Source organism: Temnothorax nylanderi, unplaced genomic scaffold (assembly GCF_030848795.1).
Source record: "Temnothorax nylanderi isolate EJ_2023f unplaced genomic scaffold, tnyl_v1.0 TNYL_tig0921_pilon, whole genome shotgun sequence".
NCBI lineage: Eukaryota > Metazoa > Arthropoda > Insecta > Hymenoptera > Formicidae > Temnothorax > Temnothorax nylanderi.
The window spans coordinates 35,619-48,808 of record NW_027249983.1 but is presented as its reverse complement, the minus strand read 5'-3'; the positions used below and the strand labels follow the sequence as shown (position 1 = coordinate 48,808).

The 13,190-nt window shown below is 35.1% G+C and overlaps 2 protein-coding genes across 4 annotated transcripts; one reads left to right on the top strand and one right to left on the bottom strand.

The window, feature by feature from the left end:
- Positions 1 to 591: 591 nt before the first annotated feature.
- On the bottom strand, positions 592 to 4,203 carry LOC139785928 (uncharacterized). 3 transcript variants are annotated; one of them, XM_071725094.1, is made up of 3 exons: positions 930 to 4,203; positions 779 to 858; positions 592 to 691 (listed from the first exon to the last, which is right to left on the bottom strand). In XM_071725094.1, exon 1 carries the CDS (start codon positions 2,085 to 2,087, stop codon positions 1,056 to 1,058), a length of 1,032 nt encoding a protein of 343 aa, XP_071581195.1. In that variant the 5' UTR covers positions 2,088 to 4,203; the 3' UTR covers positions 592 to 691; positions 779 to 858; positions 930 to 1,055. The 3 variants fall into 3 exon arrangements, with proteins under 3 accessions (XP_071581195.1, XP_071581194.1, XP_071581193.1); XM_071725093.1 differs by having other exon boundaries at positions 779 to 4,203; XM_071725092.1 differs by having other exon boundaries at positions 592 to 858.
- A 2,851-nt stretch (positions 4,204 to 7,054) lies between these two features.
- On the top strand, positions 7,055 to 12,495 carry LOC139785926 (uncharacterized). Its single transcript, XM_071725090.1, has 2 exons — positions 7,055 to 8,545; positions 8,638 to 12,495. Exon 2 carries the CDS (start codon positions 9,482 to 9,484, stop codon positions 11,840 to 11,842), a length of 2,361 nt encoding a protein of 786 aa, XP_071581191.1. The 5' UTR covers positions 7,055 to 8,545; positions 8,638 to 9,481; the 3' UTR covers positions 11,843 to 12,495.
- The last annotated feature ends 695 nt before the right edge of the window (positions 12,496 to 13,190 follow it).

Below are 13,190 nucleotides of genomic sequence, written 5' to 3'. Positions count from 1 at the left end.
CAGAGGCCCTGCTGGTGAGCACGTCCTGACTGGCGAACTTGAGAACGCTGGAGAAACCCTGCCGAGCTGCCCTAGATATAGGAGTCGATGTTGAATCTTAATTACGCGAAAGAATACTGGCGATGCGCCGCGTAGCGGGCGCGAGCCGAACTCTCCTGCCGCGCGAGCTCGCGCTGCCGCCCGCATGATAAATTTCGAATATTGTTAAAATATTAGTAAAATAATATACTATTCTGATAAATTTAGCATATCCTGAAAATATTCGATAAATAGACCGAATATTACTGATAAAAATTTCGAATATTCTTAAAATATCAGTAAAATAATATACTGCAAAATATATTATAGAGATATTATCAGTATATCTTGTACATCTATAGTATATTGAGTATTAATTCAGTATATACGAATGATATCATGTGCTGTGTGGGTAGTAATCCAGCACAGAGTTTATGATGTCATTAATTGCTATTTAGTGCAATCAAATTTGTATCACTCGAGAAAAAGAAAACGCTATTGCAAATTTGTATGATCTTAAATAGAAAAAATAATAATTTAACTATAGAAGAGATAAATTATTACTTTATTAAATTAATATTAGCAATTCAATTTATTTCTCGATTAACTGGCGTGATATATACAAGAATGCACAACGTTTCGGCTCTATATTCGAGCCCTTTTCAAGTGCGAACTGAAACAGGAACAGCGAAAAAGAAAAACAATATAAATAAATCGAGACAATATTAAGTTAACGACGTTATTAAATATTGAGCAATACCTATCATCTATTGACTCGTCACATAATTAGTACAGATTCCTGAGTTCATGAGCATGTTCCCGCATGGCCCTAAAGGTCAGCTGTGGACCAATCTTAATTTGTAGCAACAATGATATATGAGGAGAGAAAGCGACGATCAAGAAAAACTTACGAATCTCATAATAGGATTTCGCGTATGACTAGTTCTTCGTTGCGACATGTTACATGTATGCGAGTACTTGGGAGACTGAGCGGACAACGAAAGAAACAAGGTGTCCCGAGGTAGAAATATAAACAGTTAAACTGACATGATGACACTGTCGTATATCGTATTTAAATTCTCGGTATCTTTTTTTAAATTGATCGTGTTCTTATTTTTCTTTATAAAGAACATTTCAGCGATCTCTCTCATTTTCAAGTGAGGTTCTTTGTGTAATATTTTCGGATCTGACCACTTAAAATTGTGGTCATTCTGTATCCGGTGCTTGCTTACGACAGAGAAATTGCTGTCATGTTTTTTAATATCGCTGAAATGTTCTTTCACTCTTGTCTCGAGATGTCTCTTCGTCTGCCCAATGTAAGACGCGTCGCAATTCTCACAATCAATTTTGTAAACCACATTAGTTTCCCTGTTAGTCGCTAATCTGTCCTTGCCCCTCCTGATGACAGCACTGAGTTTTTTCGGTATCTTATATACCACGTCACAGCGGACTCTCTCAAGAGTACCCCGTATGCCCGCGCTTAAGCCCTTCACATAAGGGATCACCACACATCTGCGTACATCAAACGTGCTGTCGCGTTCGGAATTGGTACTCAAGTCCCTTCTATTTTCTAATTGTCGCAATCTATTGTTAATATGCTTATTAACCAACTTAATCGGGAAGCTATTATCCACAAGGATATTTTTAATAATATTAATGTTGGCGTGATGGAAACGCTCGTCCGACAACAAGATAGCACGATCCACTAAGTTATTTATACTGTTGATTTTATATTTGAGTGGATGGTTAGAAAAGTAATTAATGTATCTCCCCGAAAAAGTTGGTTTCCTATACCAATTGGTGATTAACTCATCACCGTCCCTAATTACAATAGTATCCAGAAACGGCAACGAATCACCAGTTTCAATTTCATAGGTGAAACGCAACCGTGGGTGGTAACCGTTGAACGCTTCCAATAAAGCATTTATAGCTCGCTTCGGCACTATGGTAAAAACGTCATCTACATAGCGGAGGTAAACACGAACATCGAAGTCCAATAAACTTAAACAGTGAGTCTCAAGATCCTCCATGACCATATCAGCTAATATTGGAGAGAGGGGAGATCCCATGGGACTACCATGGGACGAAGCGAGCTATAAATGCTTTATTGGAAGCGTTCAACGGTTACCACCCACGGTTGCGTTTCACCTATGAAATTGAAACTGGTGATTCGTTGCCGTTTCTGGATACTATTGTAATTAGGGACGGTGATGAGTTAATCACCAATTGGTATAGGAAACCAACTTTTTCGGGGAGATACATTAATTACTTTTCTAACCATCCACTCAAATATAAAATCAACAGTATAAATAACTTAGTGGATCGTGCTATCTTGTTGTCGGACGAGCGTTTCCATCACGCCAACATTAATATTATTAAAAATATCCTTGTGGATAATAGCTTCCCGATTAAGTTGGTTAATAAGCATATTAACAATAGATTGCGACAATTAGAAAATAGAAGGGACTTGAGTACCAATACCGAACGCGACAGCACGTTTGATGTACGCAGATGTGTGGTGATCCCTTATGTGAAGGGCTTAAGCGCGGGCATACGGGGTACTCTTGAGAGAGTCCGCTGTGACGTGGTATATAAGATACCGAAAAAACTCAGTGCTGTCATCAGGAGGGGCAAGGACAGATTAGCGACTAACAGGGAAACTAATGTGGTTTACAAAATTGATTGTGAGAATTGCGACGCGTCTTACATTGGGCAGACGAAGAGACATCTCGAGACAAGAGTGAAAGAACATTTCAGCGATATTAAAAAACATGACAGCAATTTCTCTGTCGTAAGCAAGCACCGGATACAGAATGACCACAATTTTAAGTGGTCAGATCCGAAAATATTACACAAAGAACCTCACTTGAAAATGAGAGAGATCGCTGAAATGTTCTTTATAAAGAAAAATAAGAACACGATCAATTTAAAAAAAGATACCGAGAATTTAAATACGATATACGACAGTGTCATCATGTCAGTTTAACTGTTTATATTTCTACCTCGGGACACCTTGTTTCTTTCGTTGTCCGCTCAGTCTCCCAAGTACTCGCATACATGTAACATGTCGCAACGAAGAACTAGTCATACGCGAAATCCTATTATGAGATTCGTAAGTTTTTCTTGATCGTCGCTTTCTCTCCTCATATATCATTGTTGCTACAAATTAAGATTGGTCCACAGCTGACCTTTAGGGCCATGCGGGAACATGCTCATGAACTCAGGAATCTGTACTAATTATGTGACGAGTCAATAGATGATAGGTATTGCTCAATATTTAATAACGTCGTTAACTTAATATTGTCTCGATTTATTTATATTGTTTTTCTTTTTCGCTGTTCCTGTTTCAGTTCGCACTTGAAAAGGGCTCGAATATAGAGCCGAAACGTTGTGCATTCTTGTATATATCGCGCCAGTTAATCGAGAAATAAATTGAATTGCTGATTTTATTCACTGGCGGACGAAATTATTATTGATATTATTATTATTATCATTATCAGAATAATAAATATTTTTATTATTAAACACAATAATGATTTCCACACCTCCGTCTTTTAGTAAATATTTAAAACTATATTCTTTTATTGTAATAATAATAATTATTATTATTATTATTATCAGAATAATGAATTTTATTATATTTTTATGCAAAAAAAACTGTTTCATGTTTAATCTGTATACATAGATATACACACTGTTGATAATATAACCTAGGTAGCACATACACGTTTCAGAAATGTTTTATGAGCGTTTTTCCGAAACGTTTTATAACCGATTTCTAGAAACGTTTCTCATGAGTAAATATGTCCATTCGAAAAACGTTCGATGGAACGTTTCTTTTCCGATAAAATAACGTTTAAAAAACTATTATAGAAACGTTTTATTTTAATGATAAAGACATTTTAGATAAAGACATTTAAAATTCCTACTTTTCACGTCTTTTGAACGTGTTTATGACGTCTTTGAGATATGCGTGAGAATGTTCTAGAAGCTTTATGCATGATACCATCTATGACGTCTATTCTTTTTTGAAGAAATTCCTGAACAGCACTGGGATTCTCTAACTCCTTAAAGCCGTGATCAGACTACGGATTGGGATTGAGATTGGATTGAAATTTAATCAATCAGAATAAAGGAAACTAACTTCAAGTTTAGTGAACTTTGCTCTAATTGGTCAAATTTCAATCCAATCTCAATCTCAATCCGTAGTCTGATCACGGCTTTAAGGGTCGACAGGAGTCATTTATTACTAGAATCGTAAAATCCGTATTACGGCCAAAATAATGAGAAAATCGCACTTTAACTATGATATTCGTAATCAGCAGCATCGCCTTCAAGCTGCTACAGAACGATTTTTTGGAAAAATGGTCAAAATAAAATTTTTGATACCGAAATTGTCGTTAAGAAGTTAGAGAATCCCTGTGCTGGTGCACATTCGTGCAATAAGTTAAAGTGAAACAAAATATATTTGTCTCACTCTAACTTAATTGCATTACTGATGTGCACCAGTTCAGGAAGTTCTTCAAAACAGAACACACGTATAAATAATGTTCTTTCCAATTGCCACGTTCAGCAAAACGTTTATTTTGCAACTGTTGGAAGTTTTCTAAGCTCAGATTTGTCCGATGAGAAATAGATTAAGATCGCTAGGACAAAATTAATTTAAGTAAATAAGTGGATATATGTGCATAGATAATGATTTATTTTGTGCAATAAGTAGTGCAATATAAATTTAAATGTTTTAAAACAGGCTATTAAAGCTATTATGTATATAGATAAAGCAAATTATAATTTTAAAAGAAAAAATTAAACAAATATATAGGTATTTTTGTTAACTGTAGAAACGTAAAAAATGCGTTTCTTAAATCATGGTTTTAAAAACATTTTTGTTCAAACGTTTCTTAATGGTTCTTTACGGTTATGAAACTATGTATACGTTCAAAAAACGTATATGAAACTAATATGTGCTACCTGGGAAATAATATGAAGGTGCATGAGACCTAAGGCATTTTTTATTTTTGTTTTTAATACAAAGAATTATTTAAGGATGTTCTATAGGGACAGGTCCAGCGGGTCCAGCCAAAAGTCATGGAAATCTTAAAAACACCGATATTAATTCTCTAGAAATCCAAAGACAAAAAAATGTAGACAAATTACGACAAGTCTAATAGAATGTAAAAAACGTAGATTTAGTGACTGTAAATAACTGTTACTACTATTCTTTTTCTTAAACAAAATCTCGGCAAAATAATTTTTGACAGTGAATTTGCCCTGAATTCAACTTAAAAAAATTAAATCTGTGAAAAATTATAAAATAAAGTAATTGCTCTAAACTCGTAATTTCAGTCATATTCAATAATATAAATTAAGTATATTGTATAAACATGAAAATTATATTTTTATTATAATGATATTTGCTGTAAATATATTAATAAGTTACGCAGCTAAATGTGACAACACTGTACAATCCAAGAGGTTGGAAGGCCTGTTTTCACACACACGTACTTACACAAATCTAGTTAATGCTATATTGGAGGTTAGTGGAAAAGCTTGTCATTTTTCGAGTATACATACATATGCTTTACGGACGGAGCAGCTGATTGCGGTGTTGCCACACTTCCATACTGCGCGCGCCGATAGTCCGATCACGAGTCCGATCCGTCAATAATTTCATTAATCTTTTTGCAATTTCTTTAAAACTATGTTGTAAATCGTTTCAAATTTTGTTGCTATATTTTTGTTTGTTGATGATCTACTTGTGTGTAAAGTATCACTATATTCGTTACATTTTTTAATGTTTTTTTTAAACACTTTTCTCTGTAACGCCATAAGGTTACATGTTAAAACTCGAATATTAAAAAATTGATAACTTTTCATCTAAATTGTGAATTGATCTGAAATTTGGCCCCGAACTTTGAAAGAGTACACAGAATATGATATTAAATTTTCATCAACTTCGTTACATTTTGCCTAACTATATAAAACATCCTTAAATTACAAAAAAGCGACTTTTCCCAAATAAAAATTACAATAAAGATGTCATCCCCAAATGATTTCCAATCGATTCCATTCATAGTAAACATATAAAACATAGTCGCTGTCTGCTAACTTGACGCTCGATAAAATTTTGTTAATAACAGAAAAATATTATTACCAAAATGTTTAAATTCTGGCCATCTTTAGAGCTGTACAGCTCGAAGGCCATAACACAAGAAGAAGAAGAATCGAAGCATTGTGAGGATAGGTAACTGGCATGTCCATGGTTATATAGTCAAAGATTAGCCTAGTTTACACCAATCTTTTGATACGCGTATCAAATAGCATATTTGAGCTGATCAGCCAATAATCAACTAATTTACTAGTTATTTACTATTTAATACGCGTATCAAGTGATTGGTGTAAACTAGTAGCGTTTTTTCTTGGCTGCACTACCGCCCACTAGCGCAACACTAGTGCAACACTAGTGCAACAAACGCGATTTTATATCAAAAACCCCAAAAAATTAAAAATATTACTTATTTGGGCACATACAGCTGTCACCTGACGACAATATTTGCTTAAAACAAAAATTCTGCAGTTTATACATACATAATGGTCGCGTTCAGCAGATCAAGCCGCTCAGTAGCAGTCGAACGTGATTGGCTCTTACTTTTAGAACCAACCAATCAACGCAGATTGTTGATAAGAAGAGACTCAACAGTTGTGCTGCTGAACGCGCCCAATGTTTATCATCTGCCCTTGGGAAAACATGTAGGAATAATATCGTGCAAGTAGAAGTAAGATTCAATGCGTACAAAAAAAGATCCATCGAAAAATTATGATCCCCTTTTAAAATTAAGGTTAAAATTAAGGGGATCCCCTTAAAGCCCGTATCAGACTACGGATTGGGATTGAGATTGAATTGAAATTTAATCAATCAGAACAGAGAAAACTGATCTCAAGTTTAGTAAACTTTGCTCTGATTGGTCAAATTTCAATCCAATCTCAATCCCAATCCGTAGTCTGATACGGGCATAAGGGGATCCTGCAGTGACAGGCGAACTTCCTCGATCTCGATAATGTCAACCTTTCTAATTTTGTTTTCCCTATATCTGTCTTTGTCTAACGAAATGACATCTGTCCTTGTTTGATTGCTCGCCATCTCTTGCAAGATTCGGCAACTACTGTTGCTGCTCTTCTTGTCATTCTGCATCCGTATTTGCATTACTAAAATAATTTTTCGATGGATCTTTTTTTGTACGCATTGAATCTTACTTCTACTTGCACGATATTATTCCTACATGTTTTCCCAAGGGCAGATGATAAACATTATGTATGTATAAACTGCAGAATTTTTGTTTTAAACAAATATTGTCGTTAGGTGACAGCTGTATGTGCCCAAATAAGTAATATTTTTAATTTTTTGGTGTTTTTGATATAAAATCGCGTTTGTTACCCTAGATTTTTGTGCGGACTTTAATTCTGTAAAAGATTTTTGCAATTCTATAAAGCCAATTAAAAGATCCATCGAAAAACGATAATGTCGGTAAATCATACGGCTGCAGGATCCCCTTAAGGATGTATTACCTATACCTTCCCAGCCAAAAGTACAGTAATCTGAGAAATCCAATATATATCGGTTGTATGCATACTTTAACGGCTTACTACTATTTAATATCATAACAAGGACATTAATGTTACTGATTTAAGTGATTTTAACCAGTTTTTATGATTATTAACAGCGTATTTGTAAATATTCTTAATAGAGGCTCAAAACTTTTGGCTGGGAATCTTACCTGAATCTAACTGCTAGAAATAAAAATCATACATGTATAATGTGGATAAAGACAGAAAGTAACGGTTAAATATGATCAAAAATATCACGCAATAGTATAAAATATTATTATAAAATGAAAATAATACGCTAAATACGAGAATAAAAAATATAAATATCGAGCAAATAACACAAGAAGACGTGGCAACACCGCTCGATTTTAACTGTTGGCTGCACTGAACGCCCGACTGCTATCACATGAATGTTATAGTATCTGTTGTATATTGACAGCTGATTATTAGAAAAGTGAGGTTGAATAAAAAATGTTGAAGTGCAATAATATCCCGCTTTTAAGATATAAGGGCAAGTGGATTTCAGATGCTGTATATAAACATCGGCTGAAAATGTCAGAAACTGGCAAAAAAAGGCGAAAAATATCCATATTAGCTACCGATGAAACAATTACACGAGATACAGATGAAACGTTTACACGAGATACAGATAAAAACGTTGACAACAACCGAGAGCTCGATTATATGGAAGGACGTCGAATTGTCGAATTCTCTATTCTTGCCAAACAGATGTGGTGTGTTTGTTGTAAAGAAGTTTTATCTCTGGAAAACATAGAGCAGGAAACACGTCGAGGACTCGCTTCAATTTTAATAATACGCTGTCATAAGTGCCTGCTTTTAAATATCGTAAACACGGGTAAAAAGCATTCTTCGCTGGATGGTAGTATGAACCGATTTGATGTAAATTTTAAAATAGTGCTTGGTAAGTCATCATGACAGTTAATTGCAATATAATGTATAGAACTCAAATGATGCATAATAATTGATATTGTTCTGAATACTTGCTTGTCTTAGGTATCATGCACGCCGGAATAGGATGGACACATCTAAATAAAATACTTTCATGCCTCAATATACCAACAATCAGTTTCAATACGTTTAAAAGATACGAACAGGAAGTCGGACCACTAGTGGAAAAAGTCGCTAAAGAAAGTTGTGAAAAAGCTGCGACATTGGAACGAAAACTCACAATACAAGATTGTGCAGCAATTGAAAAACTTTTGTAAGAATTGGTTGATTAATTACCATTTTTCTACTACAATCAAGAAATGTAGCAGTTTTTTAATGCCAAATAATTAATTAACAATATTACAATGGGGAAATGGTTCAGATTGAACACTTGTTAATGAAATTTGGGCAACCGTATATCCAGTAGTAATTTATTGGCGTAAAGCAGACGATGTTAGAATTGTACAGTACGATGTAAGATAGTAGAGTGATTTAGCGTAATTCGATACACAGAGGTGTTGCTCCAAAAGGCAATTTCTCCATTTTACTATAGAATTTTGAAATATTTGTCTCAAAACGCTGCTGCAACTCTTGATTAAAAATTGAGGTACATCGAAAAAAGTAATAAACATAAAAGATGAAGGCTCGAATGTGGTCATCACCCGAACATATGGATAGAACTATAAGAAAAACTTATAAATCGTGTTATATGATCGTATAATAAGTATATAGATATGTATTATATATTCGAGAAAATAAAAAAATATATATGTATATAATAAAATAAAATAAAAACAAAAAGAATATATATAACCAAAAATATATATAGGTATACATGTGGGTGTGGGTGTGTGTGTAAAAAAATTATGCTATGTAAACAAAATTATAACCCAAACAATACAAATGATATATGTACATACATGCCTATATAGCTGAAAATAATATAAATAAATTCACAGAAGTCTGTTTTTTTTTATTGAATTACCGGATATTAATATTAATATTTTTTACTTTCAATGTTTGGTACAGGCCGAAGAATTTGCAGACAGGTTTTATTATCAATGGTAAATCGTCGGTAAACTTATCTGTAATCCAAGATTCATCGCAAGCCTCTCCCTCTCCCTCTCCTTCTTCGACTACAGCGACTTCTCAAATTTCGTCATACCAGACTGCTACTCCGACAAGATTTACAGATCATCAGGAAGAGCCTGCGCGAATACATGAGACTGATTGTGAGCTCGAGACCGAACTGAACAATATCGTAACATTCGATGACGTCGTTCGAATCATGGTATCCTACGATATGGGTTGGAGTAAAAGGGGTGCCGGCCGAAGCTATGACAGCTTAAATGGTTTCGGAGCAATTATCGGGGTCAAGACAGGTCTAGTACTTGACTATGCTAGCTGCAATCGGAAATGCAAACGATGTGACATGGGACACGATCCGAGAAACCATGATTGTCGGAAGAATTTTTGGGGTTCTGCAAAAGCCATGGAACCTCACGTTGCTCAAAATCTTGTGAACAACAGCACAATTCTGAAATCCCAGAATGTTGAGGTCGGTGTTCTGATCGGCGACGACGACAGCTCAACGATTGCAGCTTGCCGAGCTACGAGTTCCCATCCTATAGTGAAATTCTCGGATACAAATCACGCTGCGGGTGGAGTCACAAAAGAATTGTATAAAATAGCAAATAAACGTAAACACAAAGAACTTACAAAAGATGGAATCGTGTATTTGCATCGTTGCTTTACGTACGCCATGACGACCAATAAAGGGAACAATGCAGCTATGGCTCGGGATATTCAGTGTATACCGTATCACGCTTTTAACAATCATAGCAAATGCGGCATGTGGTGTGGATTTGTCAAAGATCCAGAGAACTATGACCATACGATTATTCCAGGAGGTTTTCACGATAAGGAATTATTCGAAGCTTTGAAAGATATTTTCGATCGTTTGGCGGCGAATGCTCATAAGTTTTCTGCCGGAGCTTCTAGCAACATGAATGAGAGCCTGAACGCAAGTATGGCTAGCAAAGCTCCGAAGTCAAGATGTTATAGCCTCACCGCTTCTTCAGACTATCGTTTTGCCAGCACGATTGCACAGAAAAACGAAGGCGAGCATTTCATTGAAAACGTTTATAAATCTGCGGCCATGTCACCCGGAAAACACCGTTACAGATATGCGCAAAGAGTTCAGAGGACTGTAATTGAAAGGCGACGTCGAATACTGAGTCCAGAGTACAAAAAGAAACGATTAGCTTTAAAGAAGGCCAGAACGGCTCTGCGCTGCAGAAGGGAAGATCGAGAGGGTGTAACTTACCAAACAAATTGTACTCTATTAGATGCACCTAATACGGAAATGAATAATAATGTCATAGATCATACGAATTTCGATCTAGAGTTTGACGACGAGCAATATCAATCTATAGTTTTCCTCGATCTGGAAACGTCAGGTCTCAGCAAAGACTGTAATATTCTGCAAATCGCAGCAAAATGTGGTAAATTTACATTTGCCACGTATATAAATCCAAAGAAGCCGATATCAGTAGCTGCCACCGAAGCAAATGGTCTCACTAATTGCCAAGAAGTTTTAATGTATTACGGATTAACCGTCGACTCAGTGCCTCTCAGGCTTGCGATAAGCAATTTGCAGCAATGGTTGGCATCGCTCGGCAAACCGTGTTATATCGCTACCCATAATCTCAGCTTCGATGGACCGAGACTTTTCAATGCCATCGTTACTTGTTCCTTGCACGATGAGTTTCGAGATGTTGTCTGTGGATTTATAGACACTCTTACCGTGATTAGAAGGCTCACTGATAGAAAACGCAAAGGCGAATGTACTATCGCTGGCTTAGCAGAATGGCAAAAAGTTTCGACCGCTGGTGCTCACAACGCAGAGAACGATGTAAATATACTTCTAAAAATTCTCCTATCAGCGAAAATAACTCGTGAAAATCTTGTCGAAAGTGCAAAGTCGTGGGAAGAACAAACAAACATATGGAGTAAGGGGGAATGCACCAGACGTTTTCTAAACGACTTGATCCCATTAAAAAATGTAGTTGGCGAAACTATCCGTAAAAAAATGGCCTGTGCCTCAATAAACGTTAACACTTTACAGAGTGTATTTCGCGAAACAGGGGCGGCTGGTATTATCCAGCTTCTTAGTCATAAGTTGAATGGAAAGCCAATAGTAACTAGTCATAAGTCCTCGCTCGAAAAAATTAACAAATGGATACAAGATAGTTTAATCGAAGAAAAGTAAACTAGTCAGCATCCTCTTCGTCAATACATATTTTTCACTATGTTTGCAAAAATGTGCAATTATTGATATTTAAAGAATAGATAGATATTTATTTCTAATAAACGTTGCGTTACTTGGTTTGTAAAAGTAGAATATTTATTGCAATTATTGATATTATTTCTACATGAACGTTACGTTACTTGGTTTGTAAAAATAAAATATTTGTGTTGCAATTATTGATATTATTTCTGCATGAACGTTACGTTACTTGGTTTGTAAAACTACTAAATATTTGTTGCAATTACAGATTTATGCATTTATCTTGTTTTTCTTTTCTCTTCACCTTGTTTCAAAAATACTGGGATGTTTTGATATTTCAAAAATCAAATCAGTACAGCTACTTATTCTAGAAGAATATATATCGTAGACATTTCTAGCCAAAAGTGAAATTAGGTGAGAATTTCGTGTATTTTTGCAATGGGATAAAAATCTGAATTTGTTTAATAAATTATCAGAAAACTGTTTTTTGTCAGATTTTTTCATATTAAGATGTATTCCAATTTATAAATTAAATTTAACTCTACTTTTGGTTGTAATCGTTTATAAGTAAAAATTTCTTAAAATATCTATTTTGGTATCAATATGTATTAATATATATAGAATATTCAATTATACATATATCATTTCTTTCTACAGTTTTGTCCCCCGTCCCCCACGCATTTTATAGCGTTTTTCACTGGCAGAGCTGGTGCGCATTCAGTGCACATTAAAGCCGTCGTACACAACCAACGTAAAGTGTATGTTTAATATAAACGGGTTAAATCATGAAATCGTCAATATTCTTTATTGCACTATTTGGCAAAATATGTACTGGGTATTTTATCAGTCGAAATATTTGCATTTTACTTTAAATATTAGAGATTAAATCAGTGTACAACGGCTTTAATGTGCACTGAGTGCGCACCAGTTCTGCCAGTGAAAAACGCTATTAGTACGATTGCTACGATTTTCAGCCCGCGGCAATCTTCAAGTTACGTCGCATATACTATAGCATAGAGCGCGCAGTGCGATGTTGCCACGTCTTTAGGCGTCTTCCGCGTCAAACGCCAAAATCTGCGAGAATGCTGCAGTTTTTACTTTTTTTCTCAGAAACTAGTCAGTGAATCATCGTGAAATTTATAGAGAACCTGTGCCAATGTATCCTCTATACACCGTAATTTTTCCGAGATTTGTTCTCTATTTTTTCTTTACATTCTGAATGCATATGTTTGATAAACTGTCAATCTCCATAAGAACGCATACAAAATTAAAAAATTAATATCTTTTAAAAGATTCAGAGAATCAATCTGAAATTTAACACAGGTTTTTA